The 16,769-nt window shown below is 34.2% G+C and overlaps 2 protein-coding genes across 5 annotated transcripts; one reads left to right on the forward strand and one right to left on the reverse strand.

Moving 5' to 3' along the window:
• Window positions 1-333: 333 nt before the first annotated feature.
• On the reverse strand, window positions 334-2,591 carry LOC125064515 (C-factor). 2 transcript variants are annotated; one of them, XM_047671604.1, is made up of 5 exons: window positions 2,329-2,591; window positions 1,911-1,962; window positions 1,611-1,708; window positions 1,388-1,537; window positions 334-1,024 (listed from the first exon to the last, which is right to left on the reverse strand). In XM_047671604.1, the coding sequence occupies exons 1-5, from the start codon at window positions 2,443-2,445 to the stop codon at window positions 800-802; spliced, it is 642 nt and encodes a 213-aa protein (XP_047527560.1). In that variant the 5' UTR covers window positions 2,446-2,591; the 3' UTR covers window positions 334-799. The 2 variants fall into 2 exon arrangements, with proteins under 2 accessions (XP_047527560.1, XP_047527557.1); XM_047671601.1 differs by having other exon boundaries at window positions 1,611-1,801; window positions 2,329-2,586.
• LOC125064514 (thioredoxin reductase 1, mitochondrial) lies at window positions 2,125-15,653 on the forward strand. 3 transcript variants are annotated; one of them, XM_047671598.1, is made up of 9 exons: window positions 2,440-2,675; window positions 2,937-2,999; window positions 3,496-3,716; window positions 11,245-11,605; window positions 12,255-12,483; window positions 12,805-12,892; window positions 12,960-13,210; window positions 14,278-14,469; window positions 14,805-15,653. In XM_047671598.1, exons 1-9 carry the CDS (start codon window positions 2,579-2,581, stop codon window positions 14,932-14,934), a joined length of 1,632 nt encoding a protein of 543 aa, XP_047527554.1. In that variant the 5' UTR covers window positions 2,440-2,578; the 3' UTR covers window positions 14,935-15,653. The 3 variants fall into 3 exon arrangements, with proteins under 3 accessions (XP_047527556.1, XP_047527554.1, XP_047527555.1); XM_047671600.1 differs by lacking the exons at window positions 2,440-2,675; window positions 2,937-2,999 and adding an exon at window positions 2,125-2,298; XM_047671599.1 differs by lacking the exon at window positions 2,937-2,999.
• The last annotated feature ends 1,116 nt before the right edge of the window (window positions 15,654-16,769 follow it).

A 16,769-nucleotide genomic window follows, 5' to 3' on the forward strand; every position in this document is an offset into this window, starting at 1 on the left:
AGAACACGTGCATCTTAACCGATGATTTCGGGTTCAAACCCAGGCAGGCACCACTGAATTTTCATGTGCTTAATTTGTGTTTATAATTCATCTCGTGCTCGGCGGTGAAGGAAAACATCGTGAGGAAACCTGCATGTGTCTAATTTCAACGAAATTCTGCCACATGTGTATTCCGCCAACCCGCATTGGAGCAGCGTGGTGGAATATGCTCCAAACCTTCTCCTCAAAACGGAGAGGAGGCCTTTATCCCAGCAGTGGGACATTTACGGGCTGCTAATGCTAATGCTTGTATAAAAAAATATCAAAACATTAAAATAAAACAATATTGACGGAGTAAGGAATGGTTTATATTTTTTACAATAGTACTTATTATGTTAGTATATATAATAGATGATCGCTCAACCGCAAATAAATAGCGTCGGAAAGAACTATTACGAAATAAAACGATGCGATTTAACAGAATAATGTGTTTTTCTTTTAGGTATATTTCTTAAACTTTTGAATCATATAATTGTTTGAGAAATTCCGTAGTATGTAGTGTTAGTAGCATATGTAATATATTATATTACCTACTAAATATCAAATAAATAATTAACTGCATATATAGACCAATAATATTTATAATTTCAAGAAGTGCATATAAAATTCAAAAAGGTTAGTTATAAACCTATATCCTCTAACCTAAGTAGCCTTTTAAATTAAAAATATGCAATGAGATGAGTATAAGTTTTACCCAAGACTATGATGAGAAATATACAACAAATATGAGTAGGTAGTCATTTCAATTTATAATCTATATTTACCAAGCTAACTCAGTACCATCATATTGTAAAAATTTTCCACTGTCTGCTTCCTTTAGTTTTTCTATAGTATTAAAAATACCAGAAACACTAGTGTCGACATCTAGTGGCGCATTTTTACCACCCATATCCGTTTTTACCCAACCTGGATGCAACGCGGCTACAACAATTTGATCCTTTTTTAAATCAATACTCATTGATTTAGTAGCTGCGTTTAATGCTGCCTGTAATTTATCAAACGTTATTATATAAATATGTTTGCAATTCTTAATATCAAATTCAAGCGTTATTAGCGCAAAGGTTTACGGGCCGACTAGAAATGTAAAAAGTCGCAGGATCGATCCTGACCCCTTGGACTATTGTCGTCCCCACTCTTAGGAGTGAGAAGCTTAAAAGGAGGAGGTAAATAGGGATATTAGTAATTTCTTAATTAATTTGGGGCATTGCTAGTATTCTTTAAATAAATAAATATATATATGTGGTAACATAATTATAAGATTTGTAATCTACAATAATCATAAAAATAACTATTAATACATTATTATATAATATGATCTGCGTAATGTTACATAATGTGGAAAAATTACCTTAGAACATCTGTAGGGATAAAAGCCTCCTTGGTCATTCAGTGCTATAGATCCAAGAATTGAACTCATATTTATGACGACGGCCCGCTGTGCACCTATCAGCTTATCACTGTTTGCTTCAACGGCTTGTTTTAAAATCGGATGAAGGCTCTGTACCAGAAAACGAATTAAATTTATGATTTATTATTTAAAGTCAAGTCAGTTAAATGACAAAGTGAAATACCTTGGTCAACATAATTGGTGCAATAGTGTTGACAGTTAGATTTTCTAATAACTGCTCTGCTTTTACTAATTGGAGCTTTGTGAATTTAGTAGTCACACCTGCATTGTTTATTAAAACGTTTAATCCTTGACTTCCTACTACTTTAGAAACTTCTGACGCTATCTCACCAATTTTTGTGAAATTTGTAACATCTGTTGGAGGAACACTATGTAATTATTATTGGTTTCTATATTTTTTGCGAATGAAATTAATGACGATGACTATTGACTAAGATAACTTTTTTATTTTATATATTATTACCTAGATTTAAAATGTGTAGATTCTTATGTTCTTGAGATAAGTTTGTTAATTCCTGTAAAGAAAACAAGATTTAATGATTGTGAAATCATAACATCTCAAAGAAACATCTCGATGTCGATTACGGATTAGCATCGTCATCGTACGTCTCTATTAATACGTCGACAGTGACGTCATCTGTCATGGGCAATCCTCGACACACGCCGCCTGCGAATTGTTACTGTTGTATTGTCTCTTTCTCGCACCGTGCGGTTACCAAAAGATCTCTTTATAAAATACGCGACAGCAAGTCTACAATATTAATTGAATCGTTGTCGAATAGACGTAACCATACCGTGTTAACGTGTTGAATATTTAGTGACAAAGTTTTAATTGAAAATGGCACCAATAGGTAAGTAAAAATGTTCGGTTTATTTCATACCTCGGAAGGTTTCCGGCAGGTCGCGAATATAATCCTGGCCTTGTCGTTTTTAGTTAGGTACTTCACCATACCGAGTCCCAGACCGCGATTTGCTCCTGTTATTAAGACAGATTTCATTGTGAAACACAAAGTAACCCCAGCGGTGTATTACTAAAAGTTTGACGTGCGTCGGTCATTAGAAAGTTAACTTCCCATTCGTGTAAATATTTCGGGTGATTTTCTTGTCTCTGTCACATGAAATACGTCAAATATGACAATACTCAATAATTTCCGAAGATTAACTAATTTTGTGAAACCTCTTCGTGGAACGGAGAGTCTCTTTGTGATCACCGCACGCTCCCTCGCTAGTAAGTTTAATGGTGCAATTAAAACATGTAACCTTGGAATCGTAAATATCAAATAACCTCACCGATGATAAATCATATTCTTTGAACCTTGTTCGTTGTTTTATTGATAAATCCTATTGAATTTATTTCTTAATCATTAAATTTTGGAAGTAAAATAAAGTTTAAAATTGATTGTGCTCCTGAAAAAAATACTATTTTTAATAACCATATAATGACAGTTGGTATATAATGTTTAATTCTTTTCCTTGGTGACAACACTAGGTGGATGGATGTGTTGTGGACGTAAAAGCAAGTTCGTAGCCCCTTTGGTTAATAATGACCAAGGTAAATGATGAATAAATAATAGGCATTTGTGCTGTCTGCGAGGGTATTTGTTTTAACTTGCCTACACAGCATTGCACTATTAATTCATATGGACAGGGTTGGTACAGGGATTAACAAAACATGAATGGAGTTGAGAAAAAAAATCAATACTAAACAGCTTAATTTAATAAAACTTTTTCATTTCAAAAGGACTTACGGTTATTAGAACATAATTATATTCTTGAATGGATTATACAACAAATTGATTTGACATGACTCCCTAATTGAGAAACATGATTTTAAAGTAAATTATTTGAAACATAATTCTAGACTAATTCATATGAAATAAAAATAAATCTCAAAACTACCATTCATTTCTCATTTGTGTTGTCACCAAATTTAAAACAAAGGTTATAACATTACATATTCCTAAAACAAATAAAAAGAATGACTAAACTGGCATTTCTGTACTAACTCTGTGAATGCACTTAGTGATGGTATCACCTGCACTTTATAGATGGGACCTACGACTATGATTTGGCTGTTATCGGTGGTGGGTCGGGAGGCCTGGCCTGTGCTAAAGAGGCAGTGAATCTTGGAGCCAAAGTTGCAGTGTTAGATTATGTAACTCCATCACCTCAAGGCACAAAATGGGGTCTTGGAGGAACCTGTGTGAATGTTGGGTGCATTCCGAAGAAATTAATGCATCAAGCTGCTTTACTCGGAGAGAGCATACACGTAAGTGTTGTTATGTTTTATCATTTGCATTTTGTTACTTTTGTTTATATTTTATGAGATTGTAATATGTCCCTTATATTTTTATTTAGGCATTATAATTGTTACTTGAGTTAACATTACTTTTATTTTTTTGGTTTGGCTTTTATTTGTGAAGTTAACATTACTTAAAATAATAATGTTGCAATTCGTCACATTGAAGGGTAGATTATTGTAAATTTTGAAATGATTGGCATTCTAAATATTTTTTTCATTGTAGGGTTTGGTAAGTGAACAATCCTTGGATATCCCCTCAACAATTTCCTTCCTGATTCTGGAGTTATGGACGATGTTGGTAGTTTTAAATATTAAACCTTTTTTTTAATATTTCTTATCAATCAAATAACAAATAGTATCATATTAATATTTATAAAAAAAAAAAACATAAAAATCGTATTTATTAGTGACTATTCCTCTAATGAATTAGTTACAGTAGATTTCATCATCACAGGAGGTCAAGCAAGACCAATAAAATTCGTAAATGCTAATCTTTCGCCAAGAAGTATAACATTATAATTTGATATGCAAGTTGATAGAAATAAAGTATTTTTTTTATGTTTTGATGTCTAGTCACGTTCTTTTACGTTTAAGTTTTTATTACGTTTTTTAATATCTACTCTTATTAAACATAAACGAGTCGTTGACATTTACGACCTGTGTTTTAAATTTGATCTTCTTCCGTTCACAATAAGGACTAAAATAAGATTGCACAATTAAATATAGTTTTACAGTATGGGAGTTAGTCATATCTATTGGTATGGGAATATAATATGTTACATAACAAGAGTCAATTGTATTGAATACTGATTGCACAACATGTCCGTATATAGATTTCCTATGACTTGCAACAATTAAATTTTGCAAAATTATAAATATATAATGTTATAAACAACTCATCGGTTAACAATACAAATACTACATTGTTGAATACTACTAACTAAATAGCAGATAGTATGTTCAAAATATTTAATAAGTGTATTTTTCATTATTTTAGATACTTAAACTTGGTTATTCTAATGCAAAAATTAATTGTTATAGTGTACCGTGAGATTTAAGTGCAGTAATATCAAATTAGGACAACTAGTTATAGGATAGTTTTGTATTATAAATAAATATACATTTTTTTATACATCTAGAAATAATAGAAAAGTCCCAAAATAATTAGCTTGAAAATTGTAGTGATTTGTATAAATCTACAGCGATGCGATAGGGCTGAACCCAAATTTTGGTTAGGTTAGGTTAGCGTAAGCGACACCCGTTGGTAGTCGTCATCGTACGTAATATCCAGCATTTCTGAATTTTAAGTCTATTACTAATATTACAAATGCGAAAGTAACTCTGTCTGTTGGTCTTTCACGCTTAAACCACTGAACAGAATCAGATGAAATTTAGTATGAAGTAGGCTTGAACTCCGAAGTTGTATATACTTTATGCCAAATACCTAACTACCAACACCTAAAACGAGAGCGAATCTCCGTGTGACAATTAGTACCATATGTTTCCTTCCCGTACCTAGACCCGTTATCCTGAAATCCAATCGGATTGTGATAGTGAGGGAATAGAGTGTATCTGTGTTTTGTGCACACACTTGTGCACTATATGTCCTGCGTCGCCGTGGCCTGAATCGATCATCGGTCGGTCAGTCAGGAAATCATCATTTATTTCCTTTATAAACACATTTGTGTTTAGTTCCTTGTGTCACTTACTTATTAAGTTCTGGGTCCGTGTTATATAATCGTACTTGGTGGGACGTGACGTGACGAATAGGTTGACATCACATAAATGTATACTGTTATATTCAATAAAACAATGGTCTTATCAATTGCTCACCAAACATTTGTAAATTAATTCACATATGAAATCGAATTATGTATGAATTTAGGTTAATTTTGAGTACTTAATACATTTTTAAAATGAGTAACTTTCATTTTTTTTTTAAGAGTCGATATGGCCCAGTGGTTAGAACGCGTGCATCTTAACCGATGATTTCGGGTTCAAACCCAGGCAGGCACCACTGAAATTTCATGTGCTTAATTTGTGTTTATAATTCATCTCGTGCTCGGCGGTGAAGGAAAACATCGTGAGGAAACCTGCATGTGTCTAATTTCAACGAAATTCTGCCACATGTGTATTCCGCCAACCCGCATTGGAGCAGCGTGGTGGAATATGCTCCAAACCTTCTCCTCAAAGGAGAGGAGGCCTTTATCCCAGCAGTGGGACATTTACGAGCTGTAACTTACATATAACGTACAAAAACGTACGTTCGAAAACGCTTAGTAGGTATAATAGGAAGAATATTTGCACAATAATATCTCATTGAACTTCGGTGTTCATTAAGAAAGGATAGATATCTGATGTTAGATATTAGGAATATGTTTAGGAGTAACATTTGTTGCGAAGTTTTTGAAAACTCATCACGTATCACTATTTTCGAATTTAAAAATGGAAATCCTTAGGCATTTGTTTATGAGTTAAAGACACATACAGAGGTTTGTAAAATATTTATCCCATGACAGGGTTGGTTTAAATGTAACCCGAGATAAAAAGGATGTTACGTTACGGAAAATGCAGTTTATCAAAACTTTAACATTAATAAAAATTCGGTGGGTTTCTTAATATTTTTTCCGGTAGGATTTCCCATCGGGTACACTGCCAATAAATGATATATTATAATAATATGTTATGTATGTAGCTAGTAGTTAAACATAAGTATGTATGTAATCTTCATCATAGTTATGAACCAAATCGAGGTCTTCCGCTTCTTGATCAGGTTTATTATTAGTGTCCTTAGTGGTCATTATGATTTTAAAAGTCGTTTAAATCGTAATGACGTCTAAGTATTAACAGACGATCTTTTTTCATACAAGGGAATCCAAAACAGTCATCTTTATTAATTGTAGAATTAAAATTCGTTTGAAAATAACTTGATATACAAATGAATACATCGGCCCAAGTATAATCTATGGATTATTGCAAATTTTTATATCCATAGCCTGTGACTTGTTGAGTTCCCTTTTGTACACACATGTATATTTTGATATTTTGTGGCACCGTTATTTTTTTATTAATAGTGAAATTAATCGTATACTGTATTATATATAGTAAACTATTTATTTGTAATGTTATGCAACCGTGAAAACCGCTAACGATGCATTGATTAATCATGTGATCTAGACAATCCAGCTGTGCTATTCTATAAAAACTCACTTCTTATCTACCTTACACTACACACCGTCTCATACCATGACCGAACTAGGAATGTGTCTGACAAAAAAGTTTTTGTATTGAGACTTGTCTTTGTCCATTAGAACGCTTCTTCACCTAGAAACGCCGTCATTCTAATGGGTTTCTTCCGAAACAAGTTACAAACCCTAACGTACCGTCCGTACCGTAGTGGGTAGAGCATGACCTTTGGAACTGCCGTCACCACCCTCACGGAAATAAGTGAAGAATCTGCAACACCCTCGCGTGCCATGCACAATGTATCAACATTTGTAGGCGAGAACATTTTGCTGGTGCCGATATGACACGCCTTTGGATTTCCGTACCTGATACGTTCATCAAGGTATGAGACGGTGTAGTGTATAATACTCCTTAAATGGTAAAACTGACTTCGGTTATACGATATGATATTTATGCGCTATTAAATGTCACGACAATTGTAGCCAATATAGTTTAGGTTCGATTCTGCGATGAATTCGAATAGAACAGTTGTGCAGATGCTAAAAGTGTTAAAATATGCAAATCGACTTGTCAACTTAATCACGCCACGTGTGAAATTTAATATCACAATAATTTTCACGTAGGACCAAGAATACATAGAAATATTATCCTTTCCTTCCTTTCCCAAGGTTATTTAATGATGGTTTTATTGCTCAATAAATCTGAAAGAACGTTAAAATAATTCTATATTGACTTTGTAGCATAAAAAATAATAATTAGCAAATTAAAAATAAAACTGAAATTATTTGTATGATCGTCACACAGAAAAACGACCTCTTCTCGGGCGAGTCTCCCGAACCGGCGGAATTGACTTTATTGTAATTAAAGTTATGAAATAACGGTTCTTAAGTGCTTCTAAGAACTATTTTTTTATATTACTATAGATACAATCGTACACGTCTGTTGACAATGTTATTGAAATAATAAGAGATACCGATACAGAAATACATTGCCATGCTACCCAGTATCTTTTCTTGGTCTATTTATTATCTGTGTCGTCCTTGTTTCTCTTTATTTTTATATATTTATAAATATGATGTTCATATAATATAACATTGATAACGATAACAAAGATTGCGAAGGCGTTGCATAACATAATATTGGATATTAAATTGATGTGAAGTCCTGTTTGTGTTTTTGCCGCCATAAATATTCATTTTGTGGTACTAACATTTTATTTTTTAGAAAAACTTGATTACAATACAAACTCATTTGTATAATGTTTTAAAGTACCTATTGATTATGCGCATAAATATTCGATATAGTTAATCGTTCTTACTATTTTATTAGGATTGAGTCTACTCGATCTGTCGCTGAAATTTAGATAGATAATAAAATACAGTTTTGGTACATTGTAGTTCTTTATCATATGTACAGGCCACGTCAATACGCGTTTGCAGAATTTGTCGTCAAGCGCACGGTGTGACAAGGAAAGCAAAATGGATTGTAGGGCAACGCTCCTAATTCTCTTACGACGGTAGTCAGTCATTTCGAAAAATTTAAACACTAAATTCTAATATGTTTAAGATGTCAGTTATCTCGCAAAACTTCATGCTTAAAACTATTTATTGGATTTTTGACGTTTTCTGGAACAATAATGTCGATATTGAGCGAACAATGCGTTCTTTCTTTTTGTATCCATTGTTTAGAAAATTACAAAAGTAAAACAGACAAAACACGTAGCGTAGCGTCTGAAAATTGGTATTATTATGAAATCATATGAGTTTGTCAATAGTTTGTCTCAGAACCGAGACTAATTGAGTGATGTTATAGTAACTACTAAGTTTCTTGCCGGTTCTACGGTAGCATCTATTTTCGGTAGTACCATATTTGTGGTTGCTTTATATCTCTACTGATATTATAAATGCGAAAGTTACCTCTGTTACTTTTTACGCTTAGACCTCTAAACCGACTTAGATGATTTTTTTATGGAGATAATTTGGGTCCCTGGGGAGGATATAGGTTAGTTTTTATCACGAAAAGGTTGAAGGATGGAATCAATCAATGTATGTATGGGGTGAAATGGGTGTGAAGATTTATAAATTTCGCGTGGGTAAAGCCGTAGGCTAAGCCAGTTTAATATAATTCTGTAACCTGATGATTCGCAAGTACTTATAATGCCTGCTTTAATAAAATACTAACTTATTTTAAGTTTGAATAAATAAAACACTAAACAGCCCTTAAATTTATGAAACAGGTTTGAAGGGTAAGTCAGCCAGTATAACTATTGACATAACATCTTAGTTTCCATTATAGTTGCTGGCGTAATGGCCATGTCAAGAATTGTTAAAATTTTCTACGGTCCCAATACCTATGGGTGCTAGTAATCACTTTCCATGAGGAGACCCATTTGCATGCCCGCCTACTTAATTAATAAAAAAGGGTATAACTATCTACTGCTCGATTTCTGGATATTTTCGACTAAAAACAAGATTTGGATCTTTTGGAACTTTCCTAGCGATATTTCCATTCATCGCCGAGAATCAATTATAAACTATATTGAGTACATCGAATGGAATGCTTATCCGTCTCACTATTGAGTCGTTAGTGAAACATAGCGGGTGCATTTTTAATAAAGCATAAATATTATAACGTTATTGATTTTTCTACTAGAATAGTAACCTTGACTCTGTAGTCATATACCGTATCTACTGAACGTGCTCAAACAACAGTTCAATTTGTAACGCTACGGTCTACCGACAAACACGGATGTTGTGACTCATAAACAATTTATAGATTCTGAATTTTTAACTTTATATCGATGTATTGATTTTATGTAGACAAGGATTAATCTATACAGTGTATACTTATATACAGTAAAATTGGATATTAAATCTTGAAATTGAATTTAAAACAAATTTCACTTAACCGATTTAGTTGAAATATTGCCAACTTGTTGCGATATTATATTTAAAACATTAATATAATAAAAAAAAATGCTAAAAAGATTTTTAAGTTAAGTTAATATAACTAATAACTCTAATCGTCAATATTGCAATGGCTTACGGGCCGCCGAGCGACTTAGGTCTTTAGGTCTGTTGTCAATTCAAGATCAAACTTTTATTTATCTGTAATCCTTCTGACATTGATATTGATTTTTGATCAAAAAACACTTAAAACACATTTTTTCTCTAAAGGTTGTCTCTGAGAGATCGCTATAAGAACGCACTTATTTCATTCTTTATATAAATATGATAAATATTATATTACATTTTTTTCTTGAATTTCAACCGATATATTTAACCCGTAGTGTATTGTGCAAATGTCATCTTCAATATTACATAATTAATACAATAAAATATATCGTCGATAGGTACGCCCTCCATTGTAATTTGTAATACCACGAAATTGAAAGATGTTATCGCCTAATAACATTTTTATTTCCTTTAATAGCCGTTGTTGGCGGTTATGTCTGAATATACTTTATATTATATAAACATTTTTTTTTAGTTATTGTTTTTTATTCAATTTGTTCACTATTCTAGTATAGGTTATTTACAATTTTAATTCGTTAGTCTGTTATAGAAAATGGATATTTCCAAAAGTGGAATTCAGATATTGTCAACTATTTCATTGGGAACACAAGTTTAGGCTTAAAAAACTCTGCCTAATAATTGTTCGTCTTATTTTTATACAATTGTATATTTTTTCTTAATATGTGACGAAATTGCAACATTTTAAATAAATACGAACGCTTTTACGATAAGAACTATTCTGTTTTGAAAGTATATGTAATTTTAATCATAGACCTCTCTTAGTTTAATCTTTGAACATTCGAGGTTGCTTGTAGCAGATCGGTCTAAATGATAAAGTCAGCCATTTATGCAAAATTTTTTGTATTTTCTGAATAACTTGTTATTATATAATGCAATAAAAATTTTATTCAAATTTATACTTATATCTTGTATTTTAATATGTATATTTATGTAAAGAATGATTGAATAATTATTGATAAAAAGGCCAAATATGTTTTCGAGAATATAAATGTTGGTTTTGCATTTGGTTATAGAATATTCTGGAACATGAGAAACTAAACATGCCTAGGGGATAATAAAAGAATTGTATTCAAATAAAGAACGTGTTGCTCAATTTTTCGCCATCGAATACGATCGGCTTTTTTAATTTAATTGACTAAGTGGACGATAGCTATAATACAATTAGTGTATACGATAACTGTTGGATTTTTTGAAGGAACTCTTAAATTTTGACTCATTTGTTATTATTATTCGATAAGCTTTAAGATCAATCCAATATTTTTATATAATTACAGGAAGCGGTAGCGTATGGATGGGAAGTGCCTTCATTGAACAATGTGAAAATTAACTGGTCAGCATTAACTGAATCCGTCCAGAATCACATCAAATCTGTCAACTGGGTCACCAGGGTCGATCTTAGGGAAAAGAAAATTGAATATATAAATGGCTTGGGCGAGTTCAAAGACCCCCATACCATTATTGCCACGCTAAAGAATGGTACCAAGAAGGAGTTGACAGCAAAGAACATTTTGATTGCCGTGGGAGGAAGACCTCATTACCCAGACATTCCCGGAGCTAGGGAATATTGTATCAGCAGCGACGATATTTTCAGTTTGAGCCATCCCCCTGGGAAGACACTCGTCGTTGGAGCTGGATGTAAGTACAACAATATTTTCAAACTGTTTGCACTATAGAAAAAGTAATTACAGGCTAGCTGTTTAAAATTACTCTTTCTCGAAGGAATTAACGTTAAAAACAGATATCTTTTTTCTTCCAATTTTAAATTAAAACGATATCAATACTTGCACGTTAGTTGAATTATTCTATTTGTTGTAATAGTTACGATCAAGGTATTGTTAGCGGTTAAGATTAGCGTATAGATTACGAGATTGATAAATCGTCTCGTGAAGTAACTTTTAATACAAATATTAACTATCTGGCGCGCGTTTTAACCTGCGTTGCGTTCTGGAGGTCTGCGTCACTCGGGATACTTAACCATTATAATTTTTATATAAGATGTGCCGTACCTGAGGGTAGTTATAACTCCCCCGGAGTAGTACTGCTATAGCATCTAACGGGCTTTCTTAATAAATAGGCGTCTTATTATAGTTTGAATTTTTGCTTCGGTAGTTCCTGAGGGTAGCCTTCAAGAATAAGTAATTATCTCAAAAATCTAAATCCTTTATTAAATATACAAGAATCACATTTATTTAATGTTTGCAAATTCGAAACTACCACCAGCTTTATATAACGAGTGCAGCAGATTTTCAATTGCTAATTCTAATGTAACTGTCTTTATTTACAGACATTGGTCTAGAATGCGCCGGTTTCTTAAACTCTTTGGGCTACTCCGCCACTGTTCTTGTCCGATCGGTACCGTTGCGTGGATTCGACCAGCAGATGGCTAGCATGGTCACCAACGAGATGGAAGAGAAGGGCGTTAAGTTCCACCATAAATGCGTGCCGCTATCGGTTGAGAAACTCGAGTCTGGGCAGTTGAAAGCACGCTGGTTGAACACGGAGACCAAGGAACAGTAAGTTCTATTCAATTAAATATTCATGCGTAGGGAGATAGACAAAATAACCTCAGTTAAGCACTTGTATTATTTTGGGTGGGCATATAAAGTATTTCTTTAAGCAACTAAGTAACTTGCTTAATATGGTAAAGTTGCTTCGAGCAGTGATGTAAATGTTTGTGATGATCACACTTATGTATTTGTATTATTGGTATGACCACAGACTGCCTTGTCGGTCTATTGGCTGGATAAAAGATGCCGGGGTCTTGGTTTAAAGCACCAGGGCCAATAAAAAATACGTACGTCTTCCCATGTTCAACCCTTTTTTTGTATTCTCAGGAGCGAAGACGTCTTCGACACGGTACTTCTGGCGACAGGCCGGTACGCGCTCACGGAGCAACTCAACTTAGCGGCGGCTGGAGTCAATGTTAGTATTAAAACAAATTCAAGTGTCGTTAAAACATTAAAAATGATTAAATTTGACCACGCAACAGTCGCTGTCCGAGAGCGGCAAGATCGTGGCGGAGGGCGAGCAGACGAACGTGGGCCACGTGTTCGCGGTGGGCGACGTGCTGGAGGCGCGGCCCGAGCTGACGCCCGTGGCCATCCACGCGGGCCGCCTGCTGGCGCGCCGCCTGTTCGCGGGCGCGCTGCAGCACATGGACTACGACAACGTGGCCACCACCGTGTTCACGCCGCTCGAGTACGGCTGCGTCGGCCTCGGCGAGGAGCAGGCCGTCTCCCGGTAAGCTTTGTATTGCAACCACCAGACCTAGATCGCTTATAGAGTGCAGTTTTCACGCGACCGGAATAGCTTTTCGTTCGACACACTACGTCCGATTACGTCGTCTAATATATAGAATATAGCCGCTGATGCAGATTGAAAAGGCTATTTGACAATACGAAAAATAAAGTGTCAATTATTGTAATCAGTATTTATTATGAGTTTAAAAATGGTTAATGGTAACGAAAGTTGAAAATATTAATTAATTTATTCAAAAAACCATAAATAAAAATGCATTTCTTTAAACATTTGTCACGTGACATAAAACCGAGAGCTGAGATGGCCCAGTAATTCATCTCTGGCTCGCCAATTTATAATTCATCTCGTGCTCGGCGGTGAAGGAAAACATCGTGAGGAAACCTGCATGTGTCTAATTTCAACGAAATTCTGCCACATGTGTATTCCGCCAACCCGCATTGGAGCAGCGTGGTGGAATATGCTCCAAACCTTCTCCTCAAAGGGAGAGGGAGGCCTTTATCCCAGCAGTGGGACATTTACGGGCTGCTAATGCTAAAAAAAAACGCTTCCGATTGGTCAGGTTTATGATGACGTCACTTGTTTGTTAACCTCGTTTGCCTACTGTATGTGGATTATATGTTCCACAGATTACAATACAGGCAAATGACGTCACCGGCTCCATTGCAGCGCCATATTGTCAAAGTAGCGTTTTCGCGCCCTATTTAAATATGGAATTTTTAATTTGGTATTTTTCAGCAAACATGTACTAGAATTTAAAAAAAAAGCTTGTACTGGGTTTCTTAACCTCTACTAAATAATATAAAATGAATTTTAAAAATCAGTCAAATAGCCTGTTGTCTAGGAAGATTGAGTGGACCGTGCCCTTGACGTATACTGACATTTTTACGTTACAAATTGCTCTTTATTATGTCTATAATATTTTGAGTGATATTTTTAAACATATTAATACGTTTTATTATAATAAATATCCCTCTTAACATTCAAAGTCTTAATGCCCCCATTCAAACATTGCATAAAAATTATGACTAACTTATTTGATATCGTTCCAGACACGGCGCAGATAATCTAGAAATATACCACGCGTTCTACAAACCAACCGAATTCTTCATCCCGCAACGGAACATCCGTAATTGTTATCTCAAGGCGGTGGCTTTACGGGAAGCTCCTCAGCGTATCCTGGGATTACATTTCGTGGGACCGGTCGCTGGCGAGGTCATACAGGGCTTCGCTGCTGCTATCAAGTGAGTTTTTATAAAGTTATACCCGTTTAAACAAGATAGTATATTGTGGCTTTACCAATATGCTTGGATATACTTTAAACTCGTGTAGGTTTCTTTTCGGCTTAATTTTTTTGGTTTATTTTTATAGTGTGGATTTTATAATAAATAAATAATACAAACGAAACTAAAATCATAACAATATATATAACACACTAACACAAAAATAGCCTATATATAACTGGAGCCCACAAATTATGTTAAGCTCTTGATGTTTTAAGAAGGAAAACTTATAAACACATTCTTATATTTATAATATTAGTAGGAATTGGAAAAGTAACTTTGAATAATGTTTCCAGGTGCGGCATCACAATGGAACAGCTGATGAACACGGTCGGCATTCATCCGACGGTTGCAGAGGAGTTCACCCGTCTCAACATCACCAAACGTTCGGGCAAGGACCCCAACCCCGCGTCTTGCTGCAGCTAAACTATAGCGAAAGCAACAACAATACTATCTCGGTCGAAATGTCCTCATTTTTACAGATTAAAGATGTTTGTCATATAAAACTATCATTCTAAATGTTACTTATAAATTTAAAATTATATTTTCGCGTTGAAACCGCCTAGATGCTTAAACGGATCGATTAATTGTTTTTAAAATTAATGTTAAAACTTAAAATGTTCTATTGCATCATGAATATGTAATATTGTTCGAACAAAGTAGAAAGTAATTATATAACAATTTATGCACTAACAAGTCACAAACAGTTGTTTTTTCTAGCCTTATAAAGTCTCTGAGGGTGGTATTATGCATGCGGTTTTATTAATTTAGTAAAATATGTTGAAATGACAATAACATGTGTTTTTTAATCTGTCAGCACTACAGATAAAAAACGTTTTGTCAATATAATTGTTAAAGGCTGTTTTTTGAGAATTTCTTGCCTTGTATTGTTTTATTATTAGTACAAAAGACATTCAATTAGAATATATTAAATATGTTCAATAATTTAAGAACAAAATTATATTATTAATGTACGTCATATTGTTCCAACACCGTTAGCTCAGTATTATGTCGATGTTATATGTTAATGTTTCTACTCCATTGTAAGCACGCAGACTCACATTCCGTCGACGCACGCGCACGGATTAATCAGTGTTGATCACTTTTTTTTTTATTTCAATTCTAATAAAGTGATATATTTTTAATTCTGTGTTTATTTTTTGTCTCCTAACTTAAATAACAAACCTCTCGTTAGGTAGCCAAATTCTTTTTCGCTTAACTCAAATTAAAATGTGCTTTTATATATATTTTTTATAAATTTTCATCCACAAATGTTTAATTAGTAATATATATTATGTGTTCCGGTTGACGTCCGAAGTCCATTATGAGAGTACATCGTCTGATTTCCGCTGCAGGTCGCTAAATTTTACCACTTCCGTTTCCTAATTCACGCCTACCACGCCCCCTATACTCCTTTCTGGAACTAAACTGACAAAACAAATACAAGCCGCCAAATTTGTCATTGTTGCGTCGTTTTTCCACACGAGCAGTCGTTAAAAGTTAAAATAATAGTTTTAAATTAATATAAACTTTCGAGATTTAAAGTAGAAAGTTATTTTCAAACAAGTGTTGTTTGTCTTCCGTTTTCTTGAAACCTTAAAAGCTCAACAATGAGTGAAGAGGTGATCACGCCTAATCAAAATAAAGATTTAAGTGAGGGTAGTTCAAATTCTTCGGATATTTCATCGGATTCGTCGGAAAATGAATACGAGGGACCAAAGGAAGCGCCAAAAACGTGACTGGTCACGGGATCTGGATAAAAGGTTTGACTTTTTGTCACAACAATTGGTGAGTCATGTAAATAATATTTTAATTTCGAATCATACTAGTTGTACACCAGCGATACCGCCCTCTTTCTTACAACCGGCAAATAATAATAATAATAATGAGTCTAATCTAGCTTCAACTACTATTCAAAGTTCGACAACGACAGACGAACAATTTTTACGTCCACCAGTAATAGTGGCGGGTAGTTTTGTAGATTTGAGCGTTACTGTAAAAGAACCCACTGTACCGAAAGCAATTCAATCACGTGTTGACAAAATTAAGGATATGCAAAGATTTGACTCGCCGGATTGGAACGCGGTGCGCTATACCGATGTTCAGAAAAAGTATGCTGCTTTTCCGGCTTTTACTGAATTAAGAGTGAATGAGGAGTTTCGACGTCTGGAGGACAACTGTAGTCCATTACGTTGGTTCCAGATGGAACGTAGTTTTGCTGCGTTATCTAATGCCTTTTTGGCACAAAATGAATACGTTAA

Source organism: Vanessa atalanta, chromosome 6, assembly GCF_905147765.1.
Source record: "Vanessa atalanta chromosome 6, ilVanAtal1.2, whole genome shotgun sequence".
Taxonomy (NCBI): domain Eukaryota; kingdom Metazoa; phylum Arthropoda; class Insecta; order Lepidoptera; family Nymphalidae; genus Vanessa; species Vanessa atalanta.